This window comes from Mesocricetus auratus, unplaced genomic scaffold (genome assembly GCF_017639785.1).
Source record: "Mesocricetus auratus isolate SY011 unplaced genomic scaffold, BCM_Maur_2.0 Super-Scaffold_100046, whole genome shotgun sequence".
Taxonomy (NCBI): Eukaryota; Metazoa; Chordata; class Mammalia; order Rodentia; family Cricetidae; genus Mesocricetus; species Mesocricetus auratus.
In genome coordinates, this window is record NW_024429223.1 from 3047909 (window position 1) to 3068464 (window position 20556).

At 46.0% G+C, this 20556-nt stretch overlaps 1 protein-coding gene across 3 annotated transcripts in view; it reads right to left on the reverse strand.

Moving 5' to 3' along the window:
* The window catches only part of Garre1 (granule associated Rac and RHOG effector 1), an 80169-nt gene that overhangs the window by 46165 nt on the left and 13448 nt on the right, over nt 1-20556 (reverse strand). Inside the window, exons 1-3 of one of the 3 annotated variants that reach the window (XM_040735408.1) lie at nt 18835-19053; nt 18070-18193; nt 1421-2670 (exon numbers count right to left, since the gene is read on the reverse strand). In XM_040735408.1, coding sequence (XP_040591342.1) covers nt 1421-1915 — 495 coding nt within the window. In that variant the 5' untranslated portion in view covers nt 1916-2670; nt 18070-18193; nt 18835-19053. Of the gene's footprint in view, nt 1-1420; nt 2671-18069; nt 18194-18834; nt 19054-20556 lie in introns of those variants that run through there. The other 2 variants (XM_040735406.1, XM_040735407.1) reach the window with 2 other exon arrangements.

A 20556-nucleotide genomic window follows, 5' to 3' on the forward strand; every position in this document is an offset into this window, starting at 1 on the left:
ATGGTGGAAGGAGAGCACACTCCTCTTACCCGCACAGGCTAAGAGTCATGATTGCCAGCATGCATGTATACACACGCCCATACCCTCAAAATAAATGAGTGAATGCAATAAAGTTTTCAGATATAATGTTACATCTGTGGGTCTGCTTAACAGACACATTTTAAAACTAATTTATAAGTTAGTTTTTCCACAAAGAACAAACCCACAGATTCCAAAACTCATCAACAGAAATCATTTTCCAGACTAGTGTTGGCAACAGAAAGCCTGTTTAGTCTATTATGTACAAAAGCCATGGGAATAGTCCAACTACCTCAATCAGAATTCCAATGAGGAAAGCCAAGTCAAAATTCTAAACTGCAGCATTCAGAAGCATTTCCCAGCCCAGCATGTTAGTGTGTGGTAGCATCTCAACACTTGGGAGGCTGGGGCAAGAGGACTGTGAGTTCAAGGACACCCTGGGCTACCAAATCAAACCACGGAGAACAAGACAGGCCTGGCAGCACATGCCTGTAATCCCAGCACTCAGGTAGACAGGAGGACTCCTGCAAGCTGGACAAAGATCGCTCTACAAATCGAGTTCCAGGACAACCAGGGCTACCTATTGAGACCCTCGCTCAAAAACAAACAAACACACACACACAATGTAGGGAACAGCGCATGCCCCAGTGATTCGCTAACTTCCTGTGTCTCAGTTCTCTAACTGTCCTGACTGGAGAACAAAGGTGTTTGCCCTCCACCATTAGAGACAAAGCTATGTGGGTCTAGTTCTGTCTTCTGAGACCTCAGAGGTGTGACTTGAAGAACCCAATAATATAGGTAACATAAAAGGTAAGGCTTGGCCGGGCAGTGGTGGCACACACCTTTAGTTCCAGCATTCAGGAGGCAGAGGCAGGCGGATCTCTGAGATCTAGGCCAGCCTGGTCGACAGAGCGAGTTCCAGGCCTGCCAGGGCTACACAGAGACACTCTGTTTAGAAAAACAAATGAACAAAAAAACCCCAAACTATTCTAAGCACTTCTGTTTGTGCAGTATTAGGGACTAAACATAAAGTGCATCCCCGCTGAGATGTGTCTCCAGCCTCTCACTAAGTACTTTATTTGGACATTAGTTTCCAACCTAAAAAACAATTAAGGACAAAAATATCAAATGCAGACAAGTCAGCTTAACTTTTTCTTTTGTGTGTGCTGGGAGTGGACCTGAGGCCTCTCAGCACTGAGCTCCGTCTTTCCAACCCTGCTCCATGAACTTCTACCCTACTTGAAACGAAAGCATCAGAACTTGGCAGGCACCAAGCTTTTTACAAGAAGATCATACCAACAGAACGAGGACAAAGGTTATCGCTGCTGCGGTTCAGGGAAACGGGAAAAACGGGGGTCCTCACTGACCCCTGCAATACATTCTGCTATGGATGGTACTCTACCTCAATGTCCTGGAGACTGAATTCCTTCTGATCTGTGAAGTTTGCAGCCCCAGCACTGAGTTCCATGAGCATCTTGGCAATCTCGGGCTTTATGGCTGAGGTCAATCGGCTGGCAGCTTCCATCACGTGCTCCTGCACATCTTTGAGTTGCATGGCGGCCTTCGAGTAGTGTGAGTTCCTGAACACGGTGCTGAAGAGATCTGTGAGGAACGTGCTAGCTCGGCAAAAGACGTTGAGGGCGTCCAGGTACTTGGAGATGCCCTGCTGGATGTCAGCGATGGGAGTGGAGTGGGCCATGGCATGGTGGCAGCTGCCTGCGGCGGTCAGACTGCCCAGTGGGGCAGACGAGGCCGTGGATGCCAGGGGAGAGTGCAGCGCTCGGCCCAGCTCAGGCATTGGGTACTGCTGGTGCTGCTGCAGCTTCTGCTTGGACCCGCCAAGCAGGAAGCGCCGCTTGTAGTCCATCTTACTGGCCTGGGCACTGCAGCAATACATGCGGGGGGAACTGTCCCGGGACCCCTGGCAGCTCAGGGCTCTGAGTCCTTTTTTCCCAAAACTGCAGCTAGGTATAAAAATAGTGGAGTTCTGCAAATCTAAGTTTTAGAAAAGGCATTTCCATGAGGCAGGTGACCATATGATCCAACACAAAGGTGAGAAAAATAACAGGCTTATATAGTTAATATTTTCAATGTAGGTAGGAATTCTGGCAAAAAAATAAAAGTGTGTCTGAAATGCTGTATAACTGTTCAGCATCCTACCCTCAATAAAGATATGCTTTGCTGAGGAAAGTGTTTGCTTATAATTACTTTGTAAGAATATTTTGATACTTACATTTACAACAGCAGAAAAATAACTTAACTTTTAAAATGTAATATAATGTATCTTCTATATACCAAAAAAAAAAAGACCCGACCCTAAGCTGGTCAACAGCATTTAGGTGGCAGGGGTTACTTCACAAGAAGTCCTTCAGGAAGAGACTCTGCAGAATTGACAGAACCTGCCTGTCAAATCCATTTACCTGGAAAGCTGCTTTTCAGTGCTAAAAACTTCCCAATGTCCTGTACGGGGTTTCTGGAAACAAGTTTCCTTCAAGCATGGCATTGTTAACTGTGTGTCGTCTTTCTTCTGTTTGCTGAGGTAGCGGTTTCCTTGTAGCATCAGTAAGAAGTGCTTCCAGACTGGGTTGGCTGCAGTTGTAAAGTCTGAAGTGAGGAAGCACGGACGTGTGCATAAGGCCTCTAAGTCATTTCCTGCAAGGGCAAAGACAAGATGAAGTCAGGGGGACTGTAGGACCAAGAGCAACCCTGAGCACTTCTGCAAGCTTTGTCCTCCACTTGGGTGACTTCACGTCGAGACAGAAGGAGAACAAGGTGGCGAGGCTCCACTGAAAGCGGGAACGAAAGCTCCTCAGGCTGGAGGCTAGAGCCGTGACTCGGCATGCACGAAGCATTGCGTGAGCTCGTGCTAACGGCTCACCTCTGACCCACACCCAGGAGGTAGAGGCAGGAGGATAAGAAGGTGGTAGCGCACACCTTTAACCCCAGCTCTCAGGAGGCAGAGGCAGGCGGATCTGTGAGTTCCAGGCCAACGTGGTCTACAGAGCGAGTTCCAGGACAGCCAGAGCTGTTACACAAAGAAACCCTGTCTGGGGGGAGGGGGATTTATTGTTTAAGGTCGTATCATCAACCTAGTGTGTTCCAGGTCAGCCAGGATTACAGCCTGTCTCAGAAGAAAAAAAGAGAAGTTCCTCCAGTTCTAACAAAGATAATACAACAAATTAAGTCTGACTTCAGACCAACTAATCAGTCTAAAGCTGGTTAACAGCGGTGCTTTGAACAAGGCACGCTCAACATTTGGTATCCCTTTGTTTCCTCTGCAAAGGGTCACAGACCTACAAGAGGACTGGATGACGTGAATGGTTCCTGACATCCATGGCACCCAGGGTCTGATGGTCCCCAAATCTGAGGATGCTGAAGACGAATATGCACACTAGGATAGGATTTCCCACACCTGTGCTCATCCCCACCATATGTTGGGAGCGATCATTGCTATTTAGAACCTCTTGCAAATATTGTCAGTCTTTCTTAAGAATAATCCATCCCGCCGGGCGGTGGTGGCGCACGCCCTTAATCCCAGCACTCAGGAGGCAGAGGCAGGCGGATCTCTGTGAGTTCGAGGCCAGGCTGGACCGACAGCCTCCAAAACAATACAGAGAAACCCTGTCTCGTAAAAACCAAAAAAAAAAAAAAAAAAAAAAAAAAAGAATAATCCATCCCCTCCCCAGCCCCCATGAGTAAAACCTGGGCTCAAAGGAATAGCTGATAGACAGGAATATTCATCATACGATGTCATCTCCAATGACAGGGAGAGGCTTTTAAACACCCCTGGTCCATGAGACCCCCTGACCTAAGACACACATGGGCCCCTCATGGATATCTCCACCCATGGTCTTTTTATTCCATACCTGTAAGGGCCCTAATATAAGTGTGACATCATAAAAAGCCATCTTAATACTCCCACTAAGATCCTAATAACACCTACTGCCTATTCCTCTACCAACTCTCAGACCTACAGTCCAGACCCCTCTCCTTCATCAATAAAAAGGGAGGAAATGTTGGGGACCAGGTCACTGAATCTCTTTCTTGCCCCAAGGCACTCCCCAAAACTCAGGCCCCTTCCCACAGATGGCCCGCTGCACTAGAGACAACCCACCGCTTAACAACAATCCGTGAACACCTGCACCCCCACCCCCACCCCCGCCTCACTTCCCAGCCTCTCCGGGTCTAACAGCCTCCGCCCCATGGCCAATGCCACATCCCCCTACTTAAGCCTGTGCAGAACTCTCATTAAACACAGATCGATCGGAAGGCCTGTCTTGCTGCCCATCTCTCTTGTCTCATTCACTCCAGGTTCCCATGGGCTCGAATCCCGTTGCGCCCTGCTGGACGGGGCAAGCATGCAACGTAACTGAGCTCTGTAACCCCAAGCACAATGCTGCATGCCTGTAACCCCAGCACTCAGGAGGCTGCAGCAGAGGACTGGGCCAGTGTGGGTTGAAGAGCGGGTTTCAGATCAACCAGGGCTGCATGACCAAAGGGGAGAGCAGCCTCTACGTGACTTAGAGTATCCAGGCAATGAGTGCCACGTGGTCAGCTCTAAGACTCTCTTTAATGGTAACAAGTCTAGTGTGTCTTGTACAAATCCAATTTAAAACATCTGCATTTAGCCAGACAGTGGTGGCACGTACATTTAATCCCAGCCCTCAGGAGACAGAGGCAGGCAGATCTCTTTGAGGCCAGCCTGGTCTACACAGCAAGTTTCAAGACAGCCAGGGCTAAACAGAGAAACCCTGTCTCAAACAAAACAAAACCAAACCCCTGCATTTATTTGCTGATTTACTGATGTGCTGCTCAGAAGACAACTTGTGGGAAGATCCAATCAGGCTTGGCAGCAGCACCCGTACCCACCGTGCATGAGGCACCCTGATAGGCAGAATTAACTTCTCTAGAAAAGAGAACCTTATTTTTATTTTATGTGTATGGGAATTTTGTCTGCATTCTTGTCTAGGCATTGAATGTGCCTGGTACCTGCAAAGGTCAGAAGAGGGCATCGATCCCTGGCATTGAAGTTACAGACAGTTGTGAACTATCATGGAAGTGCTGGGAATCAAACCCAGGTCCTCTAGAAGAACAGTCAGTGCTCTTAACTGTTTAGCCATCTTTCCAGCCCCCAAAACTTTTAAGAAAATTAACTGGGGGGGGGGGGAGAATATGATCAAAATACATGGGAAAAAATTAATAATTTTTTAAAGCAACAACAAAAGAAAGAAAAAAAGAGATAGAAAACCAAATACAGCACTCTGGAGGCTGAGGTAGGAGGAGTACATGAGTTTGAGACCAACCCTGGCTACAGGTTGGGTTTCAGAACAGCCTGGGCTAAAAGAAAGACCCTGTCTCAAACAAACAAATAAGCAAAAATTCTGGACTCAAGACAGATGGAGCGGCTTATGCCAGCAATCCCAACACTTGGGAAGCCGAGGCAGAAGGATTACAGAGGTTTGAGGCTAACCTAGGTATAGGTACATAGTGAGTATCAGTCCAGCTTGAGCTATATGGTAAGACTCGGTCAAAGGGGACAGGACAGGATTCTGAAGTTAAAAACACACAAAAACTAACACAAGAAATATATTAAGTAGCTTAACAGCAGATCCGAACAGGAAGCAGTAAACCTGAAGACAGGTTTACTAAGGAACAGAAAGGATAAATGACAGGGAAAGACTTGGCTCTGAGAGACCTCTGGGACACCATCGAGCATACTAGCGTCAACAGAACAAACAACACTTGAAGGGATGATGCCTAAGGAGTCCACGAATGTGATGAAAAAGAAAGTACACACCAAGAGGGTGAGTGCATTCTAGTAAGGTACACTAAGAGCCATACTTAGGATGCATGATGATCAAAACATGTAAGACAAATTCCTAGCAGCCAAAGAAGCAAGTGAGCAAAGGCGGCGTCTCCCATTCCTCATGTCATTAGGTAATGTCAGCAGCCAGGAAACCCTGAGCCCTGTTCCTCCAGAACTTACAGAGCAGTGCTTCTTAGAGCATGAAGTCAAAACACTTTCAGCCAAAATCAATACAGAACCTCATTTTCTGTGTTTCAGTTTAAAGATACCTTATTTGGGCTGAGGTATAATTCAGTGATAGATTGTGTGTTTATCATGCACAAGGCCTTGTGGGTCAATTACTAGCACTAAAAACAAAACTCCAACTCTTAATAATATCCAGGAGATTAATGTGAAGTGCATTAATCACACTCCACAGGACTTTACCCTCATGACTAATTAGTTACTTGACTGTGTTTGCCTCTAAAAGCCATTATATTAGAAATTAGTTCCGGCACATAAATTTTGTGCGGAAATGAATATTTAGTCCAAAACTCTTGAACTCTTGTTTTTGGGCAGTTTTGTTCCAGTGCTTATAGCCTGAAGACAATGCCAATCTGGGCTACCAAGCAAGAGCCCCTACCTTCCCTCTGCCTAACATGCCTAAGGCCATGGATTTGATCCCCAGGACTGAAAAAAAAATATTACAACTCCTCTAAACGTCATTAAATGATATGCTTCTAAATTAACACACAGATTAGAAAGTCGCAATGAACTTCTGAGGTTGTGGTGGTGAGAGTCGTGACTGTCATGTGAAATGCAGTCGGATTTCATAAGAAGCACAGTACATAGATGTGCAAGCATGCACCCAAATACATCAGATAGTAAAGTAAAAGACATGCTTTTAAATCAATGCACACACATGGACACCAGCATGCACCTAAATACATCAGACAGTAAAGTAAAAGACATGCTTTTAAATCAATGGACACCAGCATGCACCCAAATACATCAGACAGTAAAGTAAAAGACATGCTTTTAAATCAATGGACACACATGGACACCAGCACCTGGGTATATTATTGACAATTTTTTAAATGTTCTAAAGATGTTAATTTTTATTTTGCATGTGTGTGTGTGTGTGCGTGTGTGTGCGTGTGTGTATGTGTGTGTATGTGTGTGTATGTGTGTGTGTGCGTGTGTGTATGGGTGTGTGTGTATGTGTGTGTGTATGTGTGTGTATGTGTGTGTGCGTGCGTGCGTGTGTATGTGTGTGTATGTGTGTATGTATGTGTGTGTATGTGTGTGTGTGCGTGTGTGTATGTGTGTGTATGTGTGTGTATATGTGTGTGTATATGTGTGTGTGCGTGTGTGTGTATGTGTGTGTATATGTGTGTGTGTTTGTGTGTGTGTGTATGTGTGTGCGTATGTGTGCGTATGTGTGTGTATGTGTGTGTGCGTGTGTGCGTGTGTGTGTGTGTGTGTGTGTGTGTGTGCGTGCGCGCGCCTGATGCACAGGAGAGCCTTGGATCCCCTGAAACTAGAGTTATGAATGGCTACAAGCCACTTTGTGGGTGCTAAGAACTGAGCCCAGGTCCTCTTGCAAGAGTAGCCAGTGCTCCTAACTGCCACGCTACCTCTCCAGCCCCTACACTTTCATAATTCTATTTAAAGAAAATTCTCCATGATGCTGTTATATATATTTTGTTTTTTTTTTGTTTTTTGGTTTTTTTTTTTTTTTCGAGACAGGGTTTCTCTGTATTGTTTTGGAGCCTGTCCTGGAACTCACTCTGTAGACCAGGCTGGCCTCGAACTCACAGAGATCCGCCTGCCCCTGCCTTTAATCCCTCTGCTGGGATTAAAGGTGTGCACCACCAATGCCCAGCCGCTGTCTGTATATTTTGCAAGTGCATTTCCTCCATATTTATCTTCCGAAGAATTAAACTATGCTCATTCCATTAAAGGATGTTTTTTCTTTCATACTCTCTTAAAAGAACCGTCACCAGGAAAACATCAGACTGGCCATCCAGGGACACACCCATGAATTCTAACGCTACTCACAAGTCAGTGTGGCCATCCGGGGACACACTCATGAATTCTAACGCTACTCACAAGTCAGTGTGGCCATCCGGGGACACACTCATGAATTCTAACGCTACTCACAAGTCAGTGGGGCCATCCGGGGACACACTCATGAATTCTAATGCTACTCACAAGTCAGTGTGGCCATCCGGGGACACACTCATGAATTCTAATGCTACTCACAAGTCAGTGGGGCCATCCAGTAACACAGTCATAAGAATTCTAACGCTACTCACAAGTCTCAAACACAGCAGGAAATGACATTTTAGTAGGCTAAATGACATCTTTTCAACACCACAATAACCTGCAAAGGTTCTCAATAGACTTAAACCAACTCTGACCCAACCACATCATTTATAACATCCACTTCTTCAAACTACCAACAAGTTCCATTTCAAACAAGAGAAAACATTCTTGAAACTAGATGGAGAGCCAGCATAGGAGTATCCCTGGGTCCCCAGCAGGAAAATTCGAAGCGCTATTTGCTCAGGAAAGGGGTGGGAAGCACACTTCCCTCAAGGGCCCCTGAGGTCAGTGTATTGAGGTCAGTACGAGTGGCCTTATAGGTCTGACTGTCAGGGTGAGGCTCTGGCTCTACACCGACCAGCAATGACCTCAGTGTCATCATCTATAAACACAGATAATAACAGTAACTACCATTACTGAGTTAAATGATTCTAGCAGTGTTGGCGCGTGCCTTTAATCCCAGCACTCGGAAGGCAGAGGCAGGAACATCTCTGTGAGTCTGAGGCCAGCCTAGTCCACAGAGATCGAGTTCTAGGACTGGCCCCATAGCTACTGAGAAACCCTGTCTCAAAAAAAAAAAAAAACAAATAAAGCCAAACCAAACCAAACCAAAGACCAGAGTAATGTCTGGCACACAGTAAGCATTAATGTTGGATGATTTCACACAAGACAAGAGAGGGTAAGCAGGCCTCATTATCTCTGCTTGTCTACAAAAACACTACTGACAGACAAGAAAGGTTTTGTTGCGTTGAGTTACCCAATGCCTAAACCACACAGAAACTACCTACACAAGGATGGGAAGCATCACATGCTTCATGAACATGAATTTCTACTTACATAAGTAAACAAAGAGAAATGAACCCCTGAATGAATTCATTAAAATTCCCTGTTTGACTAAAAGCTCATTGCTCTGATTTGTGACTACAGAGAAGGTGTGAGTGTGAGCGTGCATGTGCGTGCGTTGCTAGGGATCAAATGCAGGATCTCACCACAGTGGGTAAGAACTCTGAACATCACTGATCTACATGTTACATCCTCAGCCTCAGCCAGGGAATAATTTTCCGTCCAGTTCAGTCATTCAGGCAGCAGAGAAATCAGAGCAGCAAGCCGCTCTGCTGTCTGTGACAGAACACAAAGGAGATTCTTGTAGGACCACAGTGAGACGCACACGAGCCTCCCTCAGCTTCCCCATGCCTGCGCTATAAAGGTAAAGCTCTTCACAAGAGAATCCCCGCCTACCAGGAAGGCCTGGGCCACGGTCTAGTTAATGTAAGCTACTGTTGAGAAGACAGGGAGCTCAGGAAATGTGAGCTGGCCACTTCTTAGATCCCACAGAGCCAAGGGGGTACAACAAGGTGAACGGCGCTTCCTGGAAGAGCTGGCTGAGTGCCCAGCTCTGAATGGGCAGCTACAGAGGTCAGGAGAGGGAAACAATCCCATCAGCTCCATCTCCTCGATGCTTCCCATTCCATCACCCGGTCAGTCAGCTCCCACAAGAGAGAGGACTGCAGAAGGAGGAACCCCCTGCCAATTACCTTCATACATGCAGGTCTGTTTGTGGTTTGGTTCAGGGTTGGCACTAAGGGCTAAGCTTATGCTAGGACTAGACAATGCTCTACCACTGAGCTATACCTCAGTCCAGCAAACAAGTTCATTTTTTAAAAATTACTTTTATTACATTTCTTGTGTGTGTGTGTGAGAGAGAGAGAGAGACAGAGAGAGACAGACAGAGAGAGACAGACAGACATGCCACAGTGAGTGTGTGGAGGTCAAAGGGCAACTTGGAGGAGTACTTTCTTTTCTCCCACCATGGGGCAGAACACCTTTGCCTGCTAAGTCATCTTGCCAGCCCAGAGCTCTCCATTAATAATCACCCAATAGGCCAGGCGGTGGTGGCACACGCCTTTAATCCCAGCAAAGGCAGGCGGATCTCTGTGAGTTCGAGGCCAGCCTGGTCTGCAGAGCGAGTTCCAGGACAGCCTCCAAAACAATACAGAGAAACCCTGTCTCAAAAAAACAAAAAAAAAAACAAAACAAACAAACAAATAATCACCCAATAATGAAGACAAACCAAAATGATGTCAAAGGACACTAAACCAGGTGTGGCAGCACATGCTTCTAATCCCAGCACTCAGCGGGGGCAGGGGCAAGAGGATCTCTGTGGGCTTCATAGCCAGTTATAGACCAGCCAGAGCTACATAGTGAGATCCTGCCCCCCCCAAAAAAATTTACCTAAGATGAAAACATCAGTTCTCTAAAAATAAACCTTATTTTATTCCATAGACAGGGTCTTATGTAGCCCAGTACTGGCTTCAAACTCAGTATATAATGCCAGCACTTTAATGCCTTTAATCCCAGAACTTGGATCTCTCAGTTCAAAGTCAACCTCGTCTACAGAGTGAGTTCCAGGATAGCCAAGGCTACAGAGAAACCCTGTCTTGAAAAAAACAAAAAAACAAAAGCAAAAAACACACACACACACACGCACACACACACAAACACACACGCGCGCACACACACGCACACACACGCACGCACACACACACGCACACGCGCACACCCCAGATGTAACTGAGGGTGACTTTAAACTTCTGATCCTCCTCTCAAGTGCTGGGATCAGAGCTGTTTTATCACCATTATCACTATGCCTGGTTTCATGTGGTCTTGAGGCTTGAACCCAGAGTTTCGAGCATGCTAGGCAAGCATTCTCCAACTAAACTATATTCCCCAGTCAAGAAATACGCACTTTATTTTTTAAAGATTTATCTATTAATTATGTGTGTAGCATTCTGCCTCCATGTAAGCCTAAAACCAGAAGAGGCCACCAGATCTCAATACAGATAGCTGTTGAGTCACCATGTGGTTGCTGGGAACTGAACTCAGGATCTCTGAAAGAGCAGCCAGTGCTCTTAACCTCTGGGCCATCTCTCCAGCCTGAAATGTGCATTTTTAGATCTTACAAAAACACCTGTGCTTGGGGAAGCATACCTGACTACAAAGAAAGGCCTGCACTATGGAGTGAGTTTGAGGCCACACAGCAAGACAATGAATCAAATAATGCAGTAACAATAAATAAATGAACGAAAAGAGAGAGGAGAGGAAAAACATCTGAAAAGTTTCTGAATGGTATCCTATGTGAAAGCTGAGAAGCAGGAAATAAGAACTGTTGACTACCATGAAAGACAGGAAGAACTGAAACAGGAGTAAAATATAGAAAGAAACAAATATATACCCACGTGTGTGAGTGTGGTGTGTCGTGTCGTAAGTATGTCCTGCCTAACTCCTTTGAAACAGTCTCACTGAATCGAGCTAGGCTGGCAGCCAACAAGCCTCAAAATCTTCCTGTATCTGCCCTCACAGTGCTGGAGTTACAGGCACACATGCATCCACGCCCAACCTTTTAGATACGTTGTAGGATTTGAACTCAGGTCTCTATGCTTGCACAGGAAATGATCTTGCCCACTGGCCATCTCTCTATGTAGAATATACACACATTTTTAAAAAGTGCTGAGGCGCCGGGCGTCGGTGGCACATGCCTTTAATCCCAGCACTCGGGAGGCAGAGGCAGGCGGATCTCTGTGAGTTCGAGACCAGCCTGGTCTACAGAGTGAGTTCCAGGACAGCCTCCAAAACAATACAGAGAAACCCTGTCTTGAAAAACCAAAAAGAAAAAAAGAAAAAAAAAGTGCTGAGGCTAGTTTGTTTATATGTAGTAAACACACACACACACAAACCAAAACCAACAAAAATGCTTATATATAAGGTACACAGAAAAACAAAGGCAAGAAGGCAAGCTTCAATCTAAAATGTGTTTTAGCCTTACCTGTATAGAAAGAGGGCTGGGCCTGGAGCATCTCAGTCAGATGGCCAGCAATCCCTAGATCTCCTGTCTCTGTCCCCAGCAATTAGACTGCAGTGAACATCACCTTGCTAGCTTTTATGTGGGTGCTGGAGATCCAAACCCAAGTGTTTATACTTACACACCAAGTACTTTACCCACTGTCTCTCCAACTCTGTAATCTTATAATACATAATAGTATATAATTAACTATACCATGTTTTCCTCTTTTCCCCTTGAGATAGTCTCACTACGTAGCCCTGGGTGACTTCAAATTTATAGTGATCCTCCTGCCTTGGCATCCTAAATGCTGGGATTATAGGCATGAACCACCATGTCCAGCTAGGTTTTTGTTGTTGGTGGTTTGTTTTTGAGACAGGTTCTCACTCTATAAGACTGGCCTAGAACTCACTATGTAGCCCAAGATGGTCTCAAATTCATGCTCCTCATCCTCCCAAGTGCTAGGGTTATATGGGTGAACTACCAAAGCCAGCTTTAGTTAGCTCATGTTGACCATACCTTTCTAGTGCTACTGTTAACAAACTTAAGAGCAAATAAAATCCTTTCATCCATTTGAATTGAAAATATCAGTCTTGGGAGGCAGTGGTGGCGCACGCCTTTAATCCCAGCACTCCGGATGCAGAGGCAGGTGGATCTCTGTGAGTTCGAGGCCAGCCTTGTCTACAGAGCAAGTTCTAGGACAGGCTCCAAAGCAATACAGAGAAACTCTGTCTCAAAAAACCAAAAAGAAAAAAAAAATGACTGACTCTAGGGCTGAGGATGACTCAGTTGTTAGAGTGTTAGCCTTGCAAGGATGAGGACCTGAGTTCACTCCCTAGAGCCCATGTAAAAGTCCCAAGCATAGTAGCTCCAGCTTGCAACAGAAGGATGCTCAGGGCTTGCTGACCCAGCTAACCTAGACTAACTGGTGAGCTCCAGCCCAAGGGCATGCACAGTCACCCACAGACACAGACTCTCTCTCTCTCTCTCTCTCTCTCTCTCTCTCTCTCTCTCTCTCTCTCTCTCTCTCTCTCTCTCTCACACACACATGCATACACACAAGTACACAAACACACACACAGACACACACTTTCTAAATTTTAAATAAAGATTCCTATAATAACAAAATTTCACTATTTCAATGGAAAAAGCACCACATATTCTTATTGACATAGTTACTGAATCGGTATGACACTTCAATACATGCATACAATGTATACTAATTAAAATCCAATCCTTTATCCATATTCTTCCTCCAAATAGTTTTGTCTTGAGAAACGCACAAACAGAAAGAGTGAGTAAAGGTATTGCTGTGCAAGCCTGACGACCTGAGTTTGAACCCTGAACCCCACAGTGGAAGAAGAGAACTAACTTCCAAAGATCTCCACATGTGCTGTGGCATTTGTATTTGTATGCACACACTCACCATATACATGCACAATAATAAAATTTTTAAAGTTTAAAAATAACGAATCTAGGGGCTAGAGAGATGGCCCAGAGGTTAAGAACACGGGCTGCTCTTCCAGAGGTCCTGAGTTCAATTCCCAGCAACCACATGGTGGCTTACAACCATCTACAATGAGATCTGATGCCCTCCTCTGTCCTACAGGCAAACATTCAGACAGAACACTGTATACATAATAAATAAATAGAATAAATCTTTACATAACAAATCTAGCCAGTATGTATAAAATACTAAGAAAACCAACATTTTGCAACTATGATGAAATAGTGGATCTAGTCAATGCTTACCAAACAATGTCCAAATGACAAGATGATAATTTGAAGAGGAAATTTATGATGAAGGACTCAAGCCTGGCTATATCCAAACCCACTGATTAATTCTAGCCTCATAAAAAGTGGGAGGGACTAAAGAGAGAGCACTGGCTGCTCTTACAAAGGACTTGGGTTTGGTTCCCAGCACCGACATGGCTGCTCCATGTTGTAACTCCAGTTCCAGGGGATCTGACACCCTCTTCTGGACTCTGCAGGCACCAGGCATGCTGACTGTGCAAAGACATACACACAGGCAAAACATTCATATACATAAGACAAACCTAAAAAGTTTATGTGGGAAACACTTATAAACTAGAATGCACAGTATCTTCCATAAGTGATTCTGCTATCAAAATCTAATCAAGCCTGTCTAGCAAGAAAGCATGAAAGGCAGCTGCAAGCTTGTCTGAAACCTTATTGTTCCTTAATAACCACTGACCTTACAGCCTGTGCAAGCTATGCTAATAGCTGTCTCAGAGCAATTACCAGCTTGCTCCTCAGCTTCTTTTTGTTCTTTTCTACCAACTTGTTTAAAAATCTGTTTTCTGGATGTAATTTCCATAGGATTCACGTGTACTCCCGTCCGCCGACACTTGTAGTGAAATCAGACCCTGCGCGTGACCCATACACAGCCAGCTACTCTCCAGCCTCAGAGCCTGGGCCCTCACTCATTGCTCTCTAGTCACGGGCCCAGTTCCTTCAGAGCACCAGAGCTTTGCAGTGGGTGACTCCTCTGGAAAGCTGCTGCCCCTCCTGGTCTCCCATTCTCGGGGCTCCCTACCTCCACCCAATCTGCAGTTCCTGAGATAAGTGCCACGCCTTCACTGTGGAAACCAGGGTCACCTCACCCGTACGGAGGTCTCTTCTTACTCACACCTTGAAGTCATCTGGCCATTTCATCTGCTTCCATACACCTCAGCAGCTGGCACAGAGGGACAGTACTGCGTTGTGACAGCCAGGTCCCCACAGTCAACAAGTCTGCTGGCAGACTATCTGGAAATCTGACATCAGTGAGTCACTGATTGTTTCTCAATGTTACAGTTTTGCAAATCCAAGAAACTGGCTCCTATGTCAAGTTACCTCTCTCTACCTGAAAAGTGACAGGTCTGTGAAAACCTGGCACTGGATGCGTATCTGTGACTTTAAGATGGATGATGCAGCCAGGTGGGCGGTGATGGCATGTGCCTTTAATCCCAGCACTTGGGAGGCAGAGAAACCCTATCTCAAAAAAAAACAAAAAACAAAAAAAGGGGGGTGCAGTTTGGAGATGCAAAGCAGTGGAAACACTTGCCTGGTTTATGCAAGGCCCTGGGATCTGTCACCACCACCACCCCAGTAATATGGAGAAGGCAAGCAGATATTAAGGTTTCCATTTCAAAAGGCATGGTCAGATTTCAAAATCATTAGGGACCTCTACACCCTAGCCCAGGCTTAATGTGGCTAGAGAATGCCAGCTATTTCTCTGGGAGGCCTGCTCCCAGACCGTTCACAAATCTGATTACGGCATCTCTGTTTACACACACACACACACACACACACACACACACACACACACACCTATGCATGCACACTTAAACTTCCCCCTTGTTTCTGCAGTCCAACAGACACTCCTGTTTCATTACAGTTCCCAAAATGATGCTCAAACACAGATGAACTCTCCAGAGTCGTGCATAAAGTATATGAAAGGATGCCTGGAACCACTCACTGTGAGGAAAACACAGATCAAAACCACAAGATACCACTCCGTACCCACCAGCCTGGCAATAATGAAAAAGACAGGCAGCGGCAAATGTTGGGAAACATGGAAATAGACTGCGATCTTCATACAGTGCTCAAAGGGAAGGAGAACAGTGCCAACGCTCTGGAAAACCAGCTGACACTTTCTCAAATAGTTACACATAGAATTGCCACACAGCCAAGACACTCTACTGTGTAGACACCAAGAGAAATGAAAAGCACATTTACACCAAAACAACACATAAATGTTCAAAGGATCGCTTCTAACAACCAGAAACTGCAAAGTCAACCATCTTATCAACTGACAAATGAATAAGCAAATGTGGCACGACCAAACAGTAGGAAATTACTCAGCCTTCTAAAAAATCAAAAGGAAGAAAGGAAATAGGCTGGGCGTTGATGGTGCACATCATTAATTCCAGCACTTGGGAGGCAAAGGCAGGTGGATCTCCGTGAGTTCGAGGCCAGCCTGGTCTACAGAGCGAGTTCCAGGACAGCCACGGCACACAGAGAAATCCTCTCTAAAAAAAAAAAAATCTAGTCTCTATTACAAACACTCGAATGCACGCACGCACGCACACACGCATTAGGTAATTTGACGACACAACTGATGAGTGCTTAACGAGGGGAAGGGTGAGGCCAGGCCAGGCAGGAAAGGAGTGACTTTTGTGGAATCATGAGACCAGGCAGAAAAGGAGTGATTTTTTTTGTGGAATCATGAGAGGTTGATTCTCCTCTCTCAGCCTCCCTGGTGCTGGAAATACAGGTTTGCTCTACCAGGCCTTGCTTCAAAAATATTCTAAAATTATTATAATGGCTGCATGACCTTCCAAATAACCTTGAAACCACTGAATTATAAATGATGAGTGAAATATATGGTATGTGAATTGTACTTTAATAAGCTTGTTATAAATACTAAGATAATGAGGCCACAGACCAGTGGTTCTCAGCCTTCCTAATGCTGCGACCCTTTAATACAGTTCCTCATGTTGTGGTGACCCCTAACCATAAAACTATTTCACTGCTACTTCCTATCCGTAATTTGCTACTCTTATGAACAGAAATATAAATATTTGACATGCAGGATATCTGATATTCGAGCCTCAAAGGGGTCAAGACCCGCACGCAGGTTGAGAACCTTCTTCTGAAAGAGAGAAAATAACTTGTAAGTACACCACAATGTTCTCTCCTGTCCAATTCCCAAAAGCAAAACCCAAATATCTTCCCTGGATTATATGGAGACACTGCAGGAAATTCTTTAGTTAAGTCATTGTCTGTGAAGTTCAAAGCCCAACCATTTCCATGTTTTTAGTTCAGACTGACACAAACCATATTTAGAAATGGGCTCCAGAAAAATGCTTTGAAGAATTTTATTCTCAATGGTCATAAATTTAAAATATCCATCCAGGCAAGGAAAAAAAAAATGCCTTGGAAGACTCAGTCCTTAATCTGTCCCTTCTTAGAGCTCAGCTCTTCTGGCTCCTTGTATCTGTGACCACATCTAGAAGTGAAGCTCTCTGTGAGATGTCCTCCTAGCTCTTTTCCTGCTCCAACTGTTCTGTTGCCCCTGCAGCCACCCTCAAAGCCACGGCTCAGACACCGTCACACGCTCCTGAGAAGACCGTCACACGCTCCTGAGAAGACCGCTCTACTGCCCTTTCCCGGCACCCCACCCCTCCCTCATCTAATACTATTTGTTTCGTGGCCCATGTTCCCTGTCCATAAGCAGTCCACACACCCCACCCTGCACCTGGAAGGCTCTCTGGGCTTATGCTCACACCTCCTGGGATGTCTTGGAAGCAGTTTTGATAAAGACTGAGTTAAGGGCCGTGTTGTCTTCTGCCTGAGCCTGTCTTCACATTTGCATTACTGAACTAAGACACAGTTTACCAGAACTACCCATCTCCCCAGTATGTCCCTGCTACATCCAAGGCACAGGATCACAGGGCTCATTCAAGACATTCAAGAATCAAGGGCTGAGGTGACAGCTTAGTAGGTAAAGTACCTGCCAAGAATGCAAAGACCAGAGTTTGATTTCCCAGTGCCCATACGGAAAGTTGAGTATGGAGTGCATGCTTACAATTCCAGTGCAGGGGGGGTAGAGACAGGAGAGTTCCTGACCCACTGGCCAGCCAGCCAAGGCTAATCATCAAATATCAGGTCCCAGAGAGAGACTGTCTTAAACCTAAAACGGGACCAGAGTAAAGGACTCTTGAAAAGCAATACCCAAGGTTGACCTCTGTTCCACACACACACACACCATGTTCATGGCACCTGCACATGCCCGTGGCCAATACATTCTCATGGCCATCCTTCATATACACACATGCATGCAGAAGATATTAACAATCACTTGGGAGATTGCAGCAGCAGGATGGTGATTTCGATGGCAACCTGGGCTATCTGGCAAGACCGAGGAGTCTAGAAGGGAGGGAGGGAAAGAGGAAGGTGAGAGAGGAGGGAGGGCTGCACACGCTATCTCTGAGCCGTGTCCCAGCCCAAGGCACATCCTGATAGGCAGCCTCCTGTGAGCATCAGAAGCTCGTGCTCAGGCTCCACTCCGCATGAAAAGCACAGGGAAGGGTACCTGAATGCTGGCTGATAGGCCGAGCTTAACATACAAGAATGCCAAGCGTAATGGCGCATGCCTTAATGCCACTAGTCTGGAAGAGGAAGGAGGCAGGTGGATCTCTTTTGAGTTTGAAGCCAGCCTGAAAAAAAAAAAAAAAGAGTATGAGGTCACAGGTCCAAACATTCTACTTTATTCCACCTTATAAAATCTGTAACTCAGTACTGAATCCTTTAACACAGTGGTTCTCACTGTGGCTCAATTGGGGGCCTGACTATCAGGCAGTAGAAAAGTGATTTTGCTTTCCTGGCCCCTAACATCCATGTGGTTGTCACAGCTGGGGAAATGCTAGTTGGATCTAGAGGGTAGAAGCCATAGGTCCTGCAAAACATCCTCTAAGATACACAGCAGCCTACAGAGCAGGGGTCTTCCACCCAACATGCCAACAGAGCTACTACTCAGAGACCCCCCATCAACAGAGGCTCTGAGCACTTTCAAGTTTCTTTTGGGGAGGGCTGAGACAGGGTTTCTCTGCAGCTTTGGAGGCTGTCCTGGAACTAGCTCTTTTAGACCTGGCTGGCCTCGAACTCACAGAGATCCACCTCCGTCTTCCCTCTCTGACAGTCTCTCGGGGCCCCAGCCGCTGCATGCGCTAACTCAGTAGACTGCTGGCCATCCCCCTGCCCCACGCTTCTTCCCACAGGCGCCAAGGACCTAACTCGGGACTTCACGGTGCGCCTTTGGTACTCTGTGGCACCTGCCCTAGCCCGGTCCCATTCTTACCTGAAGCAGACCCGTCCTTCAACCCACTCTGGCTGCTCCAAGCCCTGGATACCACCTGTGCTGCTGGGGCTGAAGAGAGGCCCTCCTCAGAAGACTCAGCAGCTATCTTGCCCAGCCCCTGGCCTAAGGAGGACATGACATCATTCCCACCCTATCACAATGTCCCCGGGACTCCCTGAGGAGAGGAAGGAGGCCCAAAGGAGGAAAGGACAGAATGCCTCGGAGCCTAATGCCTCAACCTCTGCCACCTCAAATCAGTGCTCAGCAGCAGGCAGTCCAGAGCCGCCCCATTTCCTGTGCAAGGCCAGTAAAAACAGGAAGTGGGGGAGGAAGTTCACAAAGTAGAAACAAAAGTAATCATGGCCCAGCTTCCTGAACACAAATCACTACAGGGCGGGCAGGGAGAGCCAAGGCCAGAGGAAAGGAAATGACTCTCCCTGCCCGGCAAGCGCTTACTGTTTTCTGCGGGAGAGAGAGAGGTTGTCTTAGAAAACAGGACAAACTGGAGGCCAGCTATCACAGGGGTGCTGAGACGTGATTCCTAGCAGCACACAGTCAGTCCACAAAAGAGTCCAGGAAGGCCGAGATTAAGTTGTTTTTTTTTCTTTCCTAGTTAGAAATGACAGAAGGGGACTAGAGAGATGGCTCACAGGCTAAGGGCATTGACTGCTCTTCCAAAGGACCTGAGTTCAGTTCCCAGCAACCACATGGTGGCTCACAACCATCTGTAATGAGATCTGGTGCCCTCTTCTGGCCTGCATGCACACACATAACAAATAAACAAATCTATATGAAAAGAAAAGACAGAAGGGCTAGAGAGAGAGCTCAGCAATTAATAGTACATGATGCTCTCTGGAAGACCAGAGCTCTGTTCCTAGCATCCACGTCGGGTAGCCTCACAGCTCCTAGAATTCCAGGGGTTCCACACCTCTCTCTGGCCTCAGAAAGCACCCACACACAGGTGGCATACACGTGTACATGCACGCAAGTGCGCACACACACGTAAAAATAAAATAAATCTTTTAAAAGTAGTGGTCGTAATTTAAAAAGCAGCAGTAGTAGCAGCAGTAGCAGCAATAGCAGTGTTAGCGGCGATAGCTTGGTGAGAAAGCACTTGCCCAGAACACGCGAGGCCTCGGGTTCCATCTCCACCATGTCAACTAGACAGATGAATCTACACCATCTATAGAATCTGCCCAGCTACGCAGACAAGAACAAAAGACACGCAGCTCCTGCTCTCAAGCCGCTATTGGTCTACGGCAAGGGGGGGGGCACGACACACAGGGATGGGGACTGCCTCTGACCTGATAGTTGTTGCTCTGTAAGACTTTACCACAAAACATGGCACTTCTCCACAAGACCAAAGCAGGTTATCATTAGTGGTTCTAATGCATTTTATATCTGGTAATCTACAAACAACTGATCATTTCATTTAAGAAGAAGAAAAACTGCTCTAACCACGAAGTCAACATAGTTGAAATTTACTCTAAAACAACAGAGGTTTTAAAAAAAAAAGCCAAATGTGTTAAATGGTCACTTTGAGGGATAGACTTAATTTTGTTTAAATTGGGGGTTAGAGAAATAGATGAGTGGTTAAGAATGACTGATCTCACAGAGGATTCAGGTTTGGTCCCCAGCACGCAAATCAGGCAGCTCACAACTAACTACCTGTAACTCCAGTTTGAGGGACTCTGATACCATCTGGCTTCCAAGGGCACCTGC